At 37.0% G+C, this 21,336-nt stretch overlaps 1 protein-coding gene across 1 annotated transcript in view; it reads right to left on the bottom strand.

Moving 5' to 3' along the window:
- Positions 1–18,487: 18,487 nt before the first annotated feature.
- Positions 18,488–21,336, bottom strand: part of LOC139721697 (OTU domain-containing protein 7B-like) — a 31,701-nt gene continuing 28,852 nt past the window's right edge. The window contains exon 8 of the mRNA XM_071633028.1: positions 18,488–20,786. Coding sequence (XP_071489129.1) covers positions 19,609–20,786 — 1,178 coding nt within the window. The 3' untranslated portion in view covers positions 18,488–19,608. The remainder of the gene's footprint in view (positions 20,787–21,336) is intronic.

The following is a 21,336-nucleotide window of genomic DNA, read 5'->3' as shown; positions in this document are numbered from 1 at the left end:
AGTTTTGTAGTATATGTCCGAGTTGTGTGCATGAATGTGTGTGAGCAAGCATAAGCTGCACACTTTGTGTCCGAATACTTTCCAGCTGAGCAAGAAGACGTGTTGCAAATTTTGTGTGTTTAGCAGCAGGTGAGCAGAGAACTTTGAACCAATGCTCGTGCTCTACCCGATGCTGGTAATGTTGAATTGAAAATATAATGTTGGATTGGCTGTGTGTGTGTGTGTGTGTGTGCGTGCATGTGTGTGTGTGTGTGAGTGTGTGTGCTTGTGACTGCCTAATGTAGAAGGATGCGATTACTTAACAAGGCTGAGATGCAATATTCGTTTTCATCCATATTTTGCTGTTTTAAGTGCATTATCATACTGAGATTTGTTCAATCTGCCGTTTACATCCTAGAAGTAGAGAGAAATTGAGGAAAGAACTTTGACTTTATAGTAATGTATGTACAAAGATGGTGTTTGTCAGTGTCTCAAGAAGTGGTGTGTTATTTTGTAGTTGCACCGTGTGGTTCATTCCTGAAACAGAGATTTCAAGATTAGTCACACATCTGGACAGACAACTGAATAATGTTTTGTCCAATGGCAAACTTATATCGGTTTCTTTTAACACTGTCATCTCTCTATTCATGATACAGGTGTATAGTTTGGGGGGTTCAAATAAAAGTAGTGCAGTATCAATTATGCAAGAGACCCCTTTGTCTTAGAAGTTGATTTATTAAAAACTTCTGAGGGAAATATGCAAGTTTTATTAGTTCATACACATCTAGGTTGTTTCCAGTGATATCCTTGCTGTAAGTGAAAGTATAGTGGGGAGTGGGGGGGGGGGGCATCATGCTGGATGGATGGCTTAGAAAAGTTTCAGTATATTCAAACACTTTAAAAAGGAGTGAGTCAACTTGTTTTATTATGAATGAAATCTTTTAATAGTGCAATATGTCTGTATAAAAGATGTAAAGCAGAATGTTTAGATATATACCGACACTCCAAACCAATGGTAAAGCATTGATGTAAAAGATGCTACAAAGACATACTACAGATGTACATGTTTGATTATGCAATATCTTTATATAATCATATCATTTATCAAAGTGAAACCCACTCTAGTTTCAGATGATACTTATCAACAGAGCAAAATCAAACCGACAGAATAAAATGATAGAAGTTTCCTCAATATTGTCAGAAAGTATTTATTTTTTTTCTTCAATTTTTAAGTGTAAAGAAAAAAAAAGAATAGAGATACTGGTTACAACCACATATGCAAAATAATTAATGTGAGGATGTCATATCCTTTAGTTGGTCTGTATGTGATAACAAAATGAATATCATATCTTTCATTTAGAATTCATCAACCACGACACCTTTTCCTTCAAAAGTCTTCAAAGTCTGCTAAAGGTATAGCAACTCTACAAAAAGTTTGCATTGAAGTATTTGGAATTGATATTTTCCCCCCTACCATAATGAAACTTAGAAATTTCGTAACTTTCTCATCTTATATGTGATTATATTGAAACTGCTAGTATTGTTTGTTGATCTTGCTCTCTTTTTAAAGTCCACTGAAACATAAAGAGGAGTTGAATACTACACTAAGTTTATGATGATCATCTCTAATGGGCCAAATCTTGACTGCATAGAAGCAGAGACTGAAGAGTAATGTTCGGCACTTGGATCAAATATTTCAGCAGGCTGAAGTTTGTCTGGCAATGAAATTAGCCATCATTGATTCTGATATATGTTACTAATTAGATACAAGAGTTTCACTGTGAATGTATGGCTATTGAAGTACATCAGCATACTCAATGTTGTAATTTGTCAAGGGTTTGTACACAAGGTTAACATTTTTGTGTATCTCATGAGTGATTAGAATGTGACTATGAAAACAAAAAATTGTCTGAAATAGCATACCAAACCAAAAGCATATACAGTGCTCACCTTTAGAGGTTTAATCTTAACCAAAAACCCTGAACCTTTACTTGCTGAAGTCTTGTCTATATCACCATCCTGTTCATTGTGCATTAGTTTGTTTTTGAGGCTGTGCTAACAAAGAGTATATATATATTTTTTATTAATTGCAAGAGTGCTATATCGTACAAAATCTATCAGAGTGTGTTTGTTATGTTAGTTTGTTTGTGCAAGCATTTCATTTGTCTTTCCTATAACTCAATCTGCTGTGTCATGTAGTGGGTCACCCAGCTGTGCTGCAGAACTTAGATATTGACCCAGCTAGCCTCGAGCCATCAAAACTTTTGAGTTCGAATAATGTTGAAGTTTTTCATGTGAGACTGATACAAAGGAACCTTAGATTGCTGAACCGTACCATAACAATATTTGAGTGTCAAAAGATTTTGTATTATGACATGAAGCTCTTGATTTTTTTTTCATTGTTGGACACAAATCTGTAGGCTGATTAATATACTTTATTGAGAAAAGAGGCTTTTTTTTTTTACATCATGGCTGTACCACAAGCTATCTTCCTTCGTCTCTTTCCCTGCTCAATTAGAAAGAAAAAAACAAACAAACAAAAATAAACAAATAAAAATATAAACCAAGCAAACAAGCAAAAAGTAAAACATAAATAATCGGGACAATGGCACAGATATAGAGGCAAATGTGAAGGCCCATGGACATTCATTCATGATTTTTTTTTTTTTTCAATCCAGCGTCCATACCAAACAGAGATGTGTGTGAATTACTGCTCTTAGGATCATATATTCCCATTGAACAAATACACGCTGTAAAACTACCATGGTAACAAATCTTGGGACCACTGTACAGCAGCCAATAAGGTAATCACAGTATGGCTACTGTACATCATGATAAATTTTAACTATAAAGTATATAATGTGAAGTTTAGATAATAAATACACTCATTTCTCTTTTTTTAGGGTGATGTAATCAATATGGTGATATTTTTGTAATACAGTAGATAATTCAAAGACATATGAACATGATTTTGTGCTGAAAAGACATAGAGATAGTGTGATGATTCATCTTTGTCTTTATGGCATCATAGTATAACTCCAGTGATATGTTAGTATCATCATCATTATGATCAATGTTATTATGATAATGATAATAAGAATAATGATTGTAGTTATTATTGCATGTCCTCGTTGTGTGTCCTTTTCTAAACATATTGAAAGCAAACTAGCTGTCTGTTTAAAAAAAAAGAACAATATCACTTTTATTACAAGAACTGTATGGCTGATTATAGATATGTGAAATGTTCACAAGTCAACATGTAGCATCGTAATAGACATTGAGGCTAAATAAACAGCAGCAAAAAAATGAAATATTGTTGTAGGGAACTGAGAGAAAATTGATAAATTACACTTCCTTCTGTTTAGCTATGTTTGAAATCTCATTCTTCCCTCTTCCGGCTCCAGGTACATTATCATATTATATTATCATATTCATTACCAGTTTTATTGTTGTTATTACCATCACTTCTTTTTAGTGTATTTTCCTCGTACTCTTCTTTTTTCGTTGTCACCTTTTCTCCTTATTCCTCTTCCTCCTCCTCCACCCTTTTTCCCCCCAACAGATGCTATACTGTCTTGATTGCTGTTAGGTCATTTTCACTGTGGAAGTGAGAACTCTTTGATACCATTTATAGACTATTCAAGACTTGTATGTTCTATGCAGATGTAAAGTGTGGTTTCACCTGTCGTAGTTTTTTATTCTGCTTTGAAGTGTCATGTTACCGCTGTGATGCTTTTAGGTTTCATCTCCTCCCCCCCCCCCCCCCCCCCCCCCCCCCGCGATATTGTCTGTGGTAATTGCATTTTTTTTTTTAATTAAGGGCTGAATTATTTATAGCTGGAAACTTTCATTTTGACAAGCTTTAATATCTGCAGATCTTTCTTAAGTATTGCTGTGTCATACATTCTCTTTTATGGCCATCAGGTTCACGTGCAAATTATGGTAATATATTACCTCATGCAGGGTAGAAATACTATAACAAATCAGTATACCCAGTATACTTCATATTTATTCTCAACTCTATACTCAACAGTAATATAGTGGAATGATAAAAGTACACATATATATCTACTATGGTCAAATATATTGAACATACATGAATATATAAGTTACGTGACATGTAAGAGTATATGAGTGTGGCAATTTGAATTTATCAAAGTTTGATCTTGTGTTCTCGTACTCAACGAATATTACTGCAAGCATTACTGCATACTCATTTTGATAGTCTATGATAATGTCGTATCCAGTTTACAGACTGACAGAATTTGTGCGTGCATGATTACATGTCAACATGTAAGACTGTACTGCTCGGTTATACTTCTCTTTGAGTATCATCATTCCGCAACCAGGGTTTGGTGGTATCTTTGAATCGTCAAAGTTGAGGGAAATCATTCTATTCCAGTTTAATATAATCAATTTGGACCAGAGACTGTTTAGGCAAAAGGGTGAGTACACTGCCACCCTTCTACATGACTGGAACTTCAAACAAACACAGCATAACAATACACATTCATGCATGTGAGGACCATGGCTCACATTGTAACTGGAACACCTATTTGATCACAGTTGACTGAGAGAAATAAACAAGCATTTGAATCGACAAATCTACTTCAAAAAGCTTCAGCATATCCTCACAGGCAAAAGAAAAAGTGACCTGTCTTAGCACAAGATGAAAGAAAAATATGATTTATGAACTTTACTGGAAATAAGAAATGTGTGATTGTCTAATCTGTACAAGACCTTCAATATGGTTCCAGTATGAAAACAATATATAAGACCACTTTTATACAGATGGACTTCTGAAGGTAAACAAAATCAAGTAAGGGGGATGAAGAAGTGTAAAGCATTTCTGATGTATATATGAAATAATTTGCTCCATTGGAATTGCAGTTAGGACAAAATAGTCCATCATAATGAGGAAATTGTTGACAAAACTAAAAATGAAAAAAAAAATGAATTGAAAATGAAATCATATTGGTCTAGTATTATAGTTTATAGCAGAAACAAAAGAATTTTTGCTTGCAAAGCCCTTTCCATCTCAAAAAATTAAATTCAGGTGTCTCAACTACTTTTGGAGACTAGTTATTCTACATTTGACAAGTCATTTCCAGAAATTGAACATTTGATTAAAAAAGACATATGCCAATAATCAATTTAGAATTTTTCACTAAATGTAATTCAGATTGTGTTTCTCTGATGACATGAGAATGCGCTTTGACAGTTTTGAAGTGACGATGATGCATGATTTATCATGTATTAATGATATATTGGAGATATAGAAATATAAGGGGTATAATATGAAAGGTTCATAAAATATGAAGCATATTGTAACTGTTAGTAGCAGAGTTGCACTTGTTTTGGCTTTCATTTGTGTGTATTCGGCTTCAAGTGTAGATTGAGTAAGACATGTGCTATCATAGCCGAGTGTGTGTTACCTTGAACAACAAAATTATATTTTCATATATTTTCAGCTACAAGCTTTGAGATGATTTGTGCAATTTGTTTGTAGGACTTTTTATTTTGAATTTAAGAGTTATTCTGTGGTTTTTATGTGCAAAATATTGATTGCATACAAAATGTATATATTCTTGATTGAAAACTGTTGATTTAGCAGAACAGTTATTCAATGTAACTTTTACAAAATAACTTTATTACATGCAAATACATTGCTATGAATAGATATGAACATATATTTAAGATTATTCTATACATAATGATATACTGGACTTTGCTTTTCTTACTCATAGACGTTGTGAGCTTATTAATTGAAGTTTTTCTCCATATGGTTACAATTATATAAATATATATATGTCTGAATTATAATGTGTACCTGACAAATGGAATGAATGACAGATTGACTTTGCAGAGCGTTTCTAAACAATTAACTAGTAAGCTTACGGACTGGTTATTGGTAGTGTTTAAGTGATTAATTTACATCAAAAGATAACCACAGTGATTGATTATAGGACTTGATGTTATATGTTATGTAACATACTTAAAATATGTAGTGGATTACAAGAGACTGACCTTTGACCTTTGACCTTCTCATGTGCTGTGTGAAGCAAGCTGAGATATATTAGAACTGCAATAAACTCTAAACTCTTCAAATCATGTTTCTTTGCATTCCACGGTATGATGCTTTGTTGTTTTGTAACAAGATGTTTCACACACACACACACACACACACACACATACACATTATATGTATGTGTGTATGTATATATGTATTTTAGATGTGCATGTGCATTATATATGATAGATGCAAAAAATGTCGTTTGTACAGGGTAACTTAAGTGGCAGTATCATGTAGGGCTATGCGTAAGAAATCAATAGGTATCACATATTTGTGTATAATAATGTATACATATGTATATATAATATATATTCATATATACATATATATATATACATGTGTATGTATATATATATATATATATATATATATATATATATATATATATATATATATATATATATATATATATATATCTTTATATGGATAGATAGACAGATAAAAAGATACATGATATAACATCTAGAATAAAATCTGACTGTCTATTGCAATGAAAAATGAGGAATAAACAAATAATGATCTCCAAAGAAAGGAGACCACTGTGGGCAGTTAGTTGGCTGCAGGTTAGATTTTATTCTGTGCTACATTAAGAAACAATAACTGTTCAACATTTTTCTTTTGTTACTGGCAAAAAAAAACAGGTAAAAAATAAATTTATTATCTTCCCCTTCATTTGTTAACATTTTAATACCCCTTAACCACCCCCCCCCCAAAAAAAAAAGATCAGAAAAAAAAAAACAACAACCTAGATATGCACAAGTCAGAAGAAACAGATCATATTCATCATATTTCTGTTTCTCTCATTTAGATCTTCCACAGGAAATGATCATCCATGTATTCAAACCACATTCCTGCATGATCAGGATATGCAAACAGGATAACAAAACTTACCTTGTCCCTGACAATGTACATTGACATCGTAGTTAGAGAAGATGATAGACAGTTATGACATCCAAGTCTGTAAACAGCAATGATTAATGCCATCAAGTTTCTTCTGTTTGTTTGTTTTTTTCTTCTGTGTTGTCATAGTGATAGTTTTCAGCACGAGTCAGTTCTGCAAGCAGATGTTTTTTTTTTCCCCTTGGAAACCACAAGCTATGATATTGGAAAAACGTTGTAACCTGACATTACATTAATTGCTTTGGAGTGAACTCTGCTAGAAAGAACACAGTGTGAAACAGTGCTGGATTAGAAACACAGTGTCCCACAGTGTGCTCACAGTGTGTTCATAGAGCTGACTATGTGAGCACACTGTTAATACACAATGTTCTTCCCCCCAGGGTTATATTCTACCTATCGAGATACAGCTGTACCTACATAGGTAATATTTCATTTACATGTTAGCAGCTGCATTCGCACACAGGAGTTATTGGATTTTGCATCATGATGCAAAAATCCGTTTTATATTTGCCACAGGAATTCAAGTGTGCAGACCTACTGTAGCAAGTTGCTTTGTGGGATAAAACAAAAACAAAAAATGCTGTCAATGTCTCAGCATGCTGTTTGCACACGCCATGCAGGCCAAATTATGGCAATATTCAAAAAAATAAATAAATCGTGGAGGAATGATTTTCACATTGCTATGCGGATCACACTAGTTAACTTGTCTTTGTGTCCAAAGACACTAATATTTTGCAGTTTTTACATCATGTTGCAAACTCAGTTTAAACTAGAAAACCACTCATAGAGTGCAGACCTCCGCCAAGCAGCTAATTTCCACCCATTATGATTTATACAAACATGCATATGCTGAAAATCGCCCAATTTCCCAATCCAATATAAAAACCTTATATTTCAGCAACACAGCACCTTGCTAAAGCAAAGCACATGCTTTAGAGTGCATATGCAAACCTCAAATACACGCAGCTTGAACTCCCAAGTTCATTGACCCTATGTGCAAAAAGATTAAAAATCCTTGAAAACTTCACAAAACTTCCGGAATCACTTCCAAAATTGAGTCATCTCTTCCTTGTGCCGTTATCAACTTTTCCTGTAAGTTTCATACATATCCGTTCACAGCTTTTTGAGTTACATGTATTTTGCAAACAGACAAACCAATGCCGATGATCTCCTTCCTTGGTGGAGGTAAAAAATATCAATTTCAGGTGCATGTGAATGTGAATGTGAACTAGTGAACATGTCTGTAAAGATCACCTGCCCCTCCCCCAATGCAAACTTTTTTTGATCATTAGAAGAAAAAAAAAATGTGTGAAAAAAAAAAAAGAATCACAGCATCCATGAAATTTGAATTTTTTATTTTTTATTTTTTATTTTTTATTTATTTATTTTATTTTATTTTTTATTTATTTATTTATTATTATTATTATTATTTTTTTTTTTTTTTTGGGGGGGGGGGTTTACTATTGGCCTAACCATCAACCCTGAAAAAACACTCCATTGGCACCTGTATAAGGGGGGGTTAAATGTGTGTGTGTGTGTGTGTGTTTGTGCTTTCAAAGACAATTCATTTGGGACGTCCATGCATCACTTGCTGTAGGAGAAATATCAACCTTGGATCTGAGCAATGGCAGAATATGAGCTCAGAAGAACGCAAATCATATCTGTGTACATGCGTTTATAGAGCCATTGCTTGTACTCGTATATGTTCATATGTAGGCCTACCAGTCTGAATGGGATTGGGTGAATTAATAAACAGAAATCTACTGAAACACAATTCTAAACCTTTCAAGTCAACAGTTAGGTTGCTGAGGCATTAATGAAATGAGCATGTTTACGTGCAGGCCTACAAATAAATACACAAGTACAGCTGTAGAATAATTGATTAATGCAATTGTTGAATGCATAGGTAAACACATGCACACAACACACCGAGAAACACAGACACATACAATTTCAATACACATAATTGGAAGAAAAAAAACCTTTAAAATGAGGACCTAACCAATGGGTAGGATATTGTAACCTGTACCTCACAACAGCCTGCTGTTTCATGCACATACATTGTACAAATGCACGTGGAAGCATGGACAGGCACATTCTGTGCAGAGGTAGCCTTACATGCTGTACCTGAAGGTATTTGCACTAGTTATCCTGTCTATAAATGCTCTTATTCAGCATATTTGGTTGTTGTTCAATTTTAAGGTCATTGTGTTGGTGAGTGCATATTCCTGACGAAGTGATATCATATTCACAATCAATGACAAATCTATGTATACACACGCAGCACACATTGATGTTCATCCATCTAAACGTAGATCAATGTTTACAAACTGATGCTGTCATGCATGTACCCGCCGTGTGAAAGCTGTTTAGATTGTCACCACAGAGGGCAGTATGACAGTTTATCAGTGTACAGTCCATTAATCCTGGATCTCACTCAGAAATTAAACCTAATTAAAATGCATGATACCACTGGAACTCAGAGTCTGACACATATCACAAAGCCTCACAGATTTTTCAAACATTAATTTTAGTATGATTTCTACTGTATTTTACAGACACTGGTCACAGAAACAAAATGAAAGCCAGCCACCAGACAGACACAGTTTAGAGAGAAAGAGTTGTCAAGCTGGAGGTGATTAGGCATTTTAAAAGAACTCTACGTCAATTCAACAGACATGGCATGGCACTGTGCTACATGAAAAATGGGTTACAGCTGTTATTCCGAAGGTTTGTTATTCCGAAAGCTCTTTAGCCCGAAGATTCATTATTCCAAAGGTTCATTGTTCCCAGAGCTACCAAGTCTCACGCATTCTGCGTGAGACTGAAGCATTTAGGGTCTGTCTCACGATCTCACGCATGGCACCCATTTTTCTCACGCATCTGGTGAAGTCTGCAATTTGGGCCAAAAATAAGGAGCATATAGCTCAAAGGATTAAAGTGATAGTTGCAATTGAAGGTATATTTCCCTTTTGCCTTCAAAATTAGTAAAAAATAGTCACTTAAGTATGCACCAGATCGCATCATTAAGAGCTAATAATTCAAAAAAGCTCCCTACCATGGGAGGGGGACACCCCCCTCTTTCGTGCGCGCATGCGCGCGAGCGCCGAGATGCCGAGTCATAAAGATCTCACTCATAAAAGGTTTTTGAACTTGGCATCTCTGTGTTCCGAATTTCATTTTCGGATTAACGAATCTTCGGAATAACGAACCTTCGGAATAACGCCACAAACGTTCAGATTAACGAACCCTTTTTCATTTTTGGATTAACGAACCTCTAGGTATAGGGAATTTGTGTGTTTCGGATTAACGACCCTTCGGAATAACGAACTTTCGGAATAGCGAACCTTCGGAATAACAAACAGCACCCGGAAAATGAATGAGGAGCAGATTTCAGCTTATTCAAAGACTATGAGAGTCAGACAGGATGCTGCTGAAATGTTGAACTTCTGATATTCAAACACAATACAATTTTAGAAATCGGCAAGCTCATCTTCATTATCTTCTTCATCACAACATCGATGCAGTCTTCCATTTATTACCTGAACATATTATAGTTTGTGAGAACTACAAAGTAGGGTAGTGTTTGATATGCTGGTAGCATTATCTATAGTGCTGTCAGATCTTGCGTATACATAGATGCCAGTTCAAAAAATTTTTGTGAGATAGATTTTCATGACTCAGCATTTCAGCGCGCACGCATGTGCATGAACGAGGGAGCGAAGCGTTATGAGCGAGGGGAGGGTGTGTGTTCACCCTCCCACAGTAGGGAGCTTTTTCAATTTTTAGCTCTTAATGGTGCAAGCTGGTTCATACTTAAGCGACTATTTTTTTACCTGTTTTGAACAACAAAAGGGAAATATGCCTTCAATTGCAACTCTCACTTTGATTCTTTAAGCTATGCTCCCAATGTGTGAGAAAAATGGGTGTCATGCGTGAGATCGTGAGACAGACCCTAAATGCTTGAGTCTCACTCACAATGCGTGAGACTTGGTAGCTCTGGTGCATACACTCATACGCTTCACTGTCAGAATGGAGAAGTCACCTTTCCCATGTACCATTGGTACTCTCTTTCTCTTGAGTCTGTTTGTGTTGTTAGTGTGTTTGTGGACATACATGTATACTGTAAAAGTGGATATTTTCACGCGACTAATTTTTCGCGCTTGGCTGGGTAAGAAGAGTTTCGCGTGTTTATAATTCCGCGGAATCAAGACATCAACTACTGGAACATATGGCATACAAAAATATTTGTGTGCTTTTATTTTCACGCTAGCTTCTGGTTGCGCGAAATGAGCGAAAATTTCGATCAACACCGCAAAAATTTCCACTTTTACAGTATGCTACATTGTATGTGTGTGTGACAGACAGAAAAAAAAAAAGAAGGATTGATCAGAGGATATGAAAAGAAAAAGTGTTCATTGCTACGTTTCACAATGTATTATGTTGTCCACATGAATTGCGTGTCACAAGTACATGTACGCTCATGCTAGCAGCACTGTCTTTTTGTTGGCATTGGCTGGCTCATAAGCATCGTGACTTGATATCGTTTGTAAAACTCTGAAGATGATTAACAAGCAGAACAAATGAACGGTGAATGTTCCAATGATGGATATTTCCCAAATCTTGAGACTGCAGTCTTTTTTTTTTCTTTTCCTTCTTGTCTCTTAGTGTAGTAACGCATGTGTTCTTGTTGATGTGGATAACGAGGGATAACATAACTGTGCAAACTTTTGTGTAATGCCCACCTATTGGGTTTTATGTGGGGCGATGTGCACGGGCCAAAACCAGCCAATGCTGAACTGGAAGCGCCACTTACAAATGGGAGATAAGTTTGTCTCCGGATCCCTCCCGACTAAGCAGGGACCACTGTATCAGCTTCTACTCTGCAATGCAGGCATCCATAAAGTACTTTGATCCCTGGTCAACTTCCCTAGAAATGGGTCTAGGGCAATTACCCCTGACCCTTCACCTGAACCTAACCCTAATCCCAATCCTGAATCCTTACCCTAACCCAAACTCTATACCCTAAACCTAACCCGAAACCTACTCTTTAATCTAACCTTACCACAAACCAGTATTTAGCTGGGAGGTAATTGCCCTGATACACTAGAAATATACCACATGCCAAGTCAATGAAGAACAAGTCTTTCCAGTGTTTACATACCTGCCAACATTTCAAGATGAAATATCTTACTCATGGATTGCAAAAATCTTAATTTACATGCAAACTGAAGTTAAAAATCTTACTTTCAGTCAAATCTTCAGAAAATACACATGAAAGGTATATCTAAATATATTTTTTTTTAAATCTCATATCTCTGACAGAAAATCTGACTTTGCTATTTTTAATGTAAAAAATCTTACTGAATCTGATAAAATCTTATTAGTTGGCAAGTATGTGTTTACAGTCCATATTCATTCAATCACATGGTCACACTCCACAACCACCACAACCAAAATATCAGTTTCAAACACAGTTAATCATACATAACTGGAGGGCACGCAGAAAACTGGGGCAAGCATCTTTTCTCTGGAGTGAGTTAACACAAAGACACAAGTGGAAGGCCTGAGTTTTGAGCAGTTACCGGTACATATTCTTTTAATTGTAGGCTTATGCGAGCATCATCTAACATAATTGGAAGAAAAGAAAAAAATAATTTCATATAAAACTGATTTTTTTTTTCCCCGCCTGTCACTAAAGCAAGTGCTTTTGAATGTCGCGAAGAATGAATTGTGCAAGAACAAGGGTATAAAATATCATATCTACATTCCAGGTACATCAATACGTAGCACAACATAACATAAACACAGGCTGGGAAAAATGAAATTCAACGAGAATGGAAAGTGTAAGAATTCAACAAGAATGGAAAAATCAAACCCTCTTGGTCTATCTTAATTTGGTCTCCTGGAAGCTGTTACAGACATGACGAGGGTCATGGTGCACACAAGATTCTTCAAATTATTAGAATCCACAAGAAAAACAATCACCATGGCAACACAGAGGCGCAGCCCATAGAAGCTGAACTGCCAAAATACAAGTGCCACTTTATAAAAACATGGACGCAAACTGATGACTGAAGTGCTACCCTGGAGGACAATGTCTTTTTTTTTTTCTTTTATATTTAGGTTCTGGTTTTACATTCCTATCTATTTTTAATTCCGCTAAAAACCTACACAATATCAAGATGAGAAATGGGATACTGTGTGAGGTGCTTCAGACAAAACGTTTCCGTAAAAAAAACACCAGCCTTATTTTTTCATGAAATAAATGAGCATCCTAAAGGATCTGGGTGTTGGATCATATTATAACATTAAGAAAAAAAAATCATAGCAAATGTGGTTGTACATAAATCCACAAACATGCATTGAAGAGGTGGATGTGGTGCATTTTTTTTTTCTGGCAGGTTGTACAGGCAGTACAGAAAAGTACAGAATTACAGACACAAACTCTTCTTTCTTTTCTTTTTTTGGAATGGTTTCATTGTGTGGCACCAAAGGAAAATATCCCAGTTTGCACTTGCAGACTTTGGCAGTTCACTGTATTGGAGAACAGGACCACAATAGGAGAATAGTTTGTACAGATTATGAGTTGTTCGTATTCAGAAACCTGGTCACATGGCTCCAGGCAGGGGAAAGCACATGAAAATGGAGCCCATTTTCAACTTTTCCATCCTCAAATTCCCATATCTCTAGAGAACCCTGTGAAAAAGTAAACAAAAAAAAAAAAAAACTGCACCAACAAAATCTTGGGCTAGTATCTTAGAAAATAACAAGCAAATTTCAGTAAAATGCAAATTTCTAAAATTCACTTTCACAACCTAAATACAGGCAACTACGAAAATACAACATATGCAAACACAAAAATCACGAACTTAAAGATTCTTCACACCTGACTGATTAAAAATGTGCACAAAAAGAATTGAATTTGGTTTACAATAGGCATAACAATCCAGCAATGTAGACCTTAGCAAATATGACTTTGAATACACAAAACTATGTTCAAGGTAAGACTGTAAAAAATGCTCCACTATATTTAAATATATTTGTATTTACATTGCATACTCCTTGATTTATACAGTGAAATAACAAATTTGAAATAAGACATTTGGTACAGCAAAATGAACAATGGTATCACCAACACTGTGTAGTGTAGTACTGCCCTTTCTAGTCAATTACACACATTTTAAGTCGTTGCTGTTTTTCCATAAAAATAGAAATGAAAATAACCTTGTTCATTCAAATCTTTAATAATTAAATTTACAATTTGGAAATTGCATAATATCAACATTGCATAACATTGGAATTAGAGAATAAAGCTTTTCAAACATATTAAGAGCAAACAAGAATATAAGCAGATCCATCTCTTAAATCTTTTTTCATAAATGTATTAAAGATATATGACGCTGCAAATCTAACATTTTGTAAAGGCAAGTTTACAAGGCAGTGTGAGATGCCACCCATAAGAACACAGACTTGTGACGTTCTTGTTCTCGTACCCTCCGTGCGCGCTAAGTGCTGATTGGCACAGAACAATCCCATAGCATTGTACACACTGTCTAAAGTCACTGACAAAGAATGAGTTAAGTTTAATCTTGAACACATTGACTGCTGGTGGGGCAGTTTGCTTCTCAGATCACTGGGACAGCAGGTGGAGAATGGGGCAACAAAGAGCTTCTTGCGCGCTCTCTTCGGTTCTATCTGGTTAGGTCAACGGAACCTGGTTTGAGACTAGCAGTTTGACACTAACAACAGGGAGCAGACTATGAGGACTACTGCAAAAGTGGAAATTTTTGTGTCAAGTTTTTTTTTTTTCCTCTCTCTCTGCTGGGTAAGATAAATTTTGAGAGCATTTTCAATACTGTACGATCAAAATATAATACAGTATCATATATGACAAGCAAATTATTCTTGTGCTTTTGTGTTTGTGCTAGTTTCAAGTTGCACACAATGCGTGAAAATTTCCCCTTTTACAATAGTCATACAGAGTTAAGCAATCAATCGCTAGTTGTGGCACTCGACGGCAGTCTCCTGCTTGTCCACTCCAAGTTGTCATGTTGAAATTGCTACGTGACTACAACTCTGAACCTATGAACATTTCAGTCTCACCGACAGAGCCAATTCAGTGGCTTCTACTACCAGAGTACCTACAGCAGGAAGGAAGTTGCACCACGCAGTACTACATGGAATATTTCCGAGAGGGAAACGGTCAGTCTTTGAAACCTGGTTGCATGACCAAAGTAAAATATTCATCAAAAGTTGCCATGATCAAGGTTTAGAATCACTATTAAAATATATGGTCATCAAGTCTCCAAAGCTGTGAATAGAAACAGCATCCATAATCAGTTTGCAAATCACTTGACATCCCTCTATTACGTATTCAAAACTTTGGCACTGCATCACTCTGAACTAAGCATACGACTCACACATGGATATCCATATGTGGGACTACCATTGATAAAATGATTTTTCCTGTTCAGCTACAGTAATACCTTCCCACTTTTATTCTTGGGGGGGGGGGGACAAAAAACATAAACAAACGTACAAACAAACAAGTAACTTTCAGCCATTTCTATCTTCTCTTGAAGGTAAAACATCAATAATATACTGCTATGAATATTAACGCTCTTGACACAAACCCACATGAAAGGCAGTGATCATCCTTCATACACAATTCTTCCTAACTGACATGATCTGGTTACTGATTTTGGTCTGAGGAAGAAATGTATGAGTCACCTTTACCACGATTTGCAGTGTTTCCATATGAAAGAATTGGACCAAATTCCCAGAAACCTCTTGCTAATGTCTAAACTGGCAATGTTAACATTCATATGACAACAAGGAAGAAACCTTTAGTATTGAAAAGCAATCAACCTACTACACAACCAGGAAAAACAGAAAGCAAGAAAAACCCACTGATGAGTGTGGTATTTTTTGGATGACAAATCTACTCAAATGCAATCAACAACACAAGTCAGGACAAAAATACTGTACAAGCTGAAATTTTCACGTACAGATATTTTCGCGAATTGCTACTTGGAGGACATTTTCGCGTGTTGTTAATTTCGCGGTTGCGAGGGTCTAACTGAACTTAGTTATTCACGCGTTGTTATTTTTCGTGTGTTGTTATTTTCGCGGTTCAAAGGCGATTTGCGAAATTCGCGAGAATAAAACCACCGCGAAAATTTCAGCTCGTACACAGTAACTCTTGGAGGAAGTCTACTGTTACATACCACCATCCAAGTATACAAAAGAAAGAAAAAAAAAATGTGATTAAGTTCAGATACAACTGCACTCTGGTGCATTGAAACATACTATAGACTGACAGTCGGTCTACTTTTTCCTACAAACCCTGCCCGAACTACAGAACTACACATCACTAATTGGGGGTACAAGGGTTCCTCACATACTGCAAGTCATGTCACCTTTAATATCTGTGAGACAAAATGTTTTTCAATATTCACACCATTTCTTGCTGATTCCCACGCTTCCACAGAATGTTTCAAATTTGGGGGACTTACACTCTGGCTGTCATCATTTTAGGTCAAATCAGCTTAAAACATGACATCATTCCTTATGCACTGTTACATAATTCTGATGACTAAAGTCAACTTCACCTTTGATAGGGTTTTCTGGTGTGTAATTTTTCTAAAAATGTTTCGGATGACTTTTAGAAACAGTTGTCAGGCAACTTTCACAATGGTGTCGCAAATTCTCACCATAATGTTGCAAATTTGGAATGTCATGATTGTTATTGTCAGCGTGAGTTGTCCTGTGGTGTAAATATGTTTTTAATACAGCTGAGCAAGGAACGTAAAAGCAAACATCTAATGTGAAAGGATCGGTCGATACCTTAAAGATACAAACATTTTTACAGATGTATCAAACATATGGAGCCTAAACATGACAGTGTTACTTCAAGTTACACCTTCCACTGAATAGTATATTTGTTGCTCTCCCCATTTGAACACACGTTTGTTTTAGCACTAAGAAAATAAATATCTTATGTGCTTAGTCAGTAAACGTAAACAGTTTCATTGAATACCATTGCTAGTTGACTGCTTTGTTCTCTATGGCTTGCTAAGAACATTTCCTCACATAAAAGAACACATTCTTAACTGGTAATACAGATACCCTGTTGTATTCGGGGGAAAAAATCCTGAAAAAAAAAGTTATGTGACAAAACTTTTTCCAAATATTCTTCACCTTAAAACTATCATGGCCTATCCCCATTACCAGGCAGAGTTTACACACGCTGCTATAAAAGTGTTAACGGGATTTTCAAGTTACCTCAAGACCAAATATTTCTCTAATCAAGGTTGCGTAATGTCCACAATTCAGTCGATGTCACATGGATAAAATGTTGAGTGCTGATAGTTACACAGATCAGAAAGTAACAATAAACACCTTTTATGTGTCCATATAAATCTCTACTACTTTTTACTATAACTTGAATAGGAACATGGCATTTTGAAGCTTTGCATTTGTATAACACACACTGCTTTTTTTTTTCTCCCCCAACCATCGTATTATAGTTTCATGTTACATGTGCAAAGATTGTGCCTACATCACATAGGTTGCTTGTGTGCATATTCTGACCATACATGTAGCAGAGAATGCATACAGAGAAATATCATGTGCTCAGTGCTGTAGTGTATGTTACAGTGTCATGAGGTGCATTACATTTGTATGTGAAGTATTCAGCATATATCTAAGCCACTAGAAGCTTTAGTCATGCTCGATGGAGCAAAATCTTGACTTGCTGAAATTAATCACTCACCATATGAAATGATCTAGGCTTGTCTTTTATCAAGCACTGATCACAGAACACTGTAAGCACTACACCAACTTATGCCTGTAAGACAGCATCAACCCAATTATTCGAATCTTCATCTTCAAAAAAAAAATAATCAAGGGATACATAAGTAATCAATTCCTTCCGAACATTCATTTCTCCTGTGCATCTGTGTCAGAAGCCTTTAAAGCTACTCAGCGTACAATTCAGGATTCATCCCAAGAGTTAATTTGAGAAGGTGAGCCCCCCATGTGTGCCAATGATCTGAATCCCATGTGAACAGAAAGTGATTCTGGAGATACATGTACCACGGTAGTCTAAACACAAATTTGAAACCTATCTCATGCCATACAGAAAATGACGCAAGGTGCAGATGATTGTTGAAATGTTGGTAGCAATACGGATCACCGTCTGCATCCTATTTGGGTGGAAATGAGCTGCTTGGCAGAGGTCTGTGCTCTTGAAGTGATTTCCAAGTTAAAAATGGTTGGTAGGGTGCATTCAGGGAATCCACATACACACACACACAGACATAGACATAGACACAAATGGGGTTGAAAAAAAACCCACTATGAAAGCATTCATTGCTAATTGGATGTTGGGTGCTAAGTATAATAATTATGTTAATGTCTAACTCATAGCTTTTTCAGTACGCAGACAAGGAGATATCCTATTCATGTAAAACCAATTTCATGTTATTCATGTAAAACCAATTTCATGTTTACCATGGTACATTATCCTCTACCTTGTATGCAGAATCTGCCTACAGAATTTGATTTACTATTGTTTTTTTGCAACATCAAAATGATTCTTGCTAATCCGATTGGCCGATTGTTCATCACGTGACATACAATTAAAAGTACCATTGCACGCTGTCGCTGTTGAGCTGTGCAATTTTTGTCATGCAAGAATGGATTGCATACAGCTGCCGTCACCAACTGACACTGACTCCTGAATCAAACTCATGATCAACATATAGTTTTTGCCCCATTGCATGCTTCTTGACGTCACATACCTTTGCCACATCAACTATAAGTTACAAGAATGCATTCAGTCACTCATTTCAATGTCAACAACTTCAACCGATCACTTTTATGCATACGACTGACTGTACTGTACCACCCATTCGCCTTTGATGAAAAAAAAAAAGGGTTGCCATTTCTGTACTTGATTAAAAAATCAGTGTGGACCACATCCGACATCCAAGGTGTTGTATAAAACAAATAGTGTAAGGACTTCACTTGTGCAATGCAACAAGATTTCACACATGAACATTGCACAAGAACATGGTACAAGATTTTGCCTTTCTGAAAAGAGCGCTCCTATTCTTAATCTCATGTGAAAGCTTGGATCATTTCACTCGTGACCATTCACTCTTTGTAAAAGAGTGATCTGTAGAAGATCACATGAGATAAACATGGATGTAAAGTAGCCCACATCCATACACCTCTGCTTAGGACAATTATGGTTTCCAAAGTCCATTTTTGACTCTTTTTTTTCTCGCTCTCGCTATCTGCAGCTGCACTGCCTTTTCTCGAGCAGACTGCCATCATTGTAAGGAGGTTCACCAACAGCTGCTGTAATATGAGTTACTGTACACTGCAGCTTATGACAGGATTTGATACAATTCTGAGCAGTAGTATAAAAAAATAATAATTGTACACCTATTTGCTATGAACATAAAATGCTGAATAAAGAACTCCTAATTGATCAAATTACAAATGGACATATTCTTGACATCAATTCACTTGAAGCAAATCAAAAAGAGTACAAAAAAGAAATATAAGAGTCTTTCACATTGAACATGTACCACAATAGTTTGATGGTAGGCCCAGGACTCTGTAACACCCTGATCACACAAATCTTACATGGAAGGCATCTTCTTTCTTAACATGGACTCATAGCAGTGTGGGCAGAGATTTTCTGTCCTTTCAGAGCCAAAGGACTTGCAGCCAAAGGTGCGACACTGGTTGGCAAATCTCTCCTCCCTTGATAGGGGGACTTTCTTGCCCCTGACGTGGGTGGCGTAGGGATTGGAGCGCGCCTCAATCTGCAGGTTGTGGATGGGTACTACTCTCTGTGAGACCACAGGGGCTTGAGGCTGGTAGCGCTGCGTGACGTGGTACCGACCCTGGTGCTGTACTGCTGGGTTCCGGGACGTGTTGCCAGCCAGCCTCTCCATGCCCGGATTACCTTGATATGATGATGGGGAGCCTGCATCGGCATACTGAATGCCTCGGGCATGGACGCTGTCTGGATAATCTTGCCGGTGGGGTACACTCCTCGGTGCGGAAGACGTCGGTTTGCCCATGCGTGCCCTCGGTATTGTGGTATAACTGAGAGCTGTCTCATTAGTTCTTTCGTCGTCATCCAGGAAATGATCCTGAACACGATTGACCCTGATCTGCCGACTGCGATTCTCCTCTGCGGCAATCCTTCTCCTCATTGCAATGTTCTCCTGGTACCTCCCCTTGGCCGCTTCCAGGTAATTTCTGATCATCTCCTCATGACCCTGCAGACGGATGTCGTCCATCTTCGCTGCAACAACAATGGAGCGGTCACTGATGTCGCCGATGGTTACCGCGGAATTCTTGGACACTGGCTGCTTCTCGATTAACTGCGGAGTGTCTCCTGCATTCTTGCGGGAGGACTTCTTGCCTTTGTCGAGGCCAGCAAAGTGCTTCAGCTTCTTCCCAAATGACTTGGACTTCTCCTTGCTTCCACTCTTGGAGCTCTTCTCCGACCCACTGGAGTTGCTGCGAGATACTTCCACTTTGACTGTCCTCACCCCATCCTCCTTTGGGGGCAACATTTCCCACTCATCCCCCTGGCTATCCAGACCGCTGTCTGGAACCTCTAGGCGCACCAGCTCCAGGTACTTGTTCAGGAGCTGGACCTTCTCCTCGGGACTGTACACCAGTCTCCGGAAGCCTTCGTTCTTGGCGTTGTTTTGGTTCTCATCCTTCCACTCCCATCCTATCCCGGGATCCACGATGAAGTGTAACGTCAGGAGTTGGTGGTCTGAGTTTGTGACCGGAATGACTGCAAAGAAAACAGGAAACAAGATTGGGGAAAAAGAAAATAAAATAAAAAAAATGTATCCTGTAGCTGGCAAACCTTGGCCACATGCTAGACATGTCAATATGTGCTTTATCTGATGTTGATTCAGTGAAACAATAGATCAATTACCAAGGAAGATTCACAAGAGCCATTTCAGATGTGTACAATCAAACGTGTGCAGTGAAGCTATTCCTTCAAATTCCTTATAAACTTGTTCCATACATCAACGATAAAAATCTGGCAAAGAAAACTATACCTCATAAATGTCAACAGTATTTTGAAGTAGCGGTTTGGAGAAGGTTAAGAAATGAACTGCGTTCTTCGTGATGGCAATGTTCCCGTACATATTTGAATGAATGTCCACAAGAAGAGCAAATCTCTACCATTCCCTTTCATCAGTGGTAGATGTATTCATAACACAATGTGATTTTTAGCATAAAGGAAGCAAATATCCCAAGAACATCACTATTTTACATAAATTACAAGAATCTCTAACATTGTAATACCATTTTCATTAACTATCAGTTGGAGT

The sequence above is a fragment of the Diadema antillarum genome, unplaced genomic scaffold (assembly GCF_040938485.1).
Source record: "Diadema antillarum isolate AM-2024a unplaced genomic scaffold, OU_Dant_1.0 scf00000147, whole genome shotgun sequence".
Taxonomy (NCBI): Eukaryota; Metazoa; Echinodermata; class Echinoidea; order Diadematoida; family Diadematidae; genus Diadema; species Diadema antillarum.
Note: the sequence above shows the minus strand (reverse complement) of the source record. Positions and strands in the feature narration are given on the sequence as shown.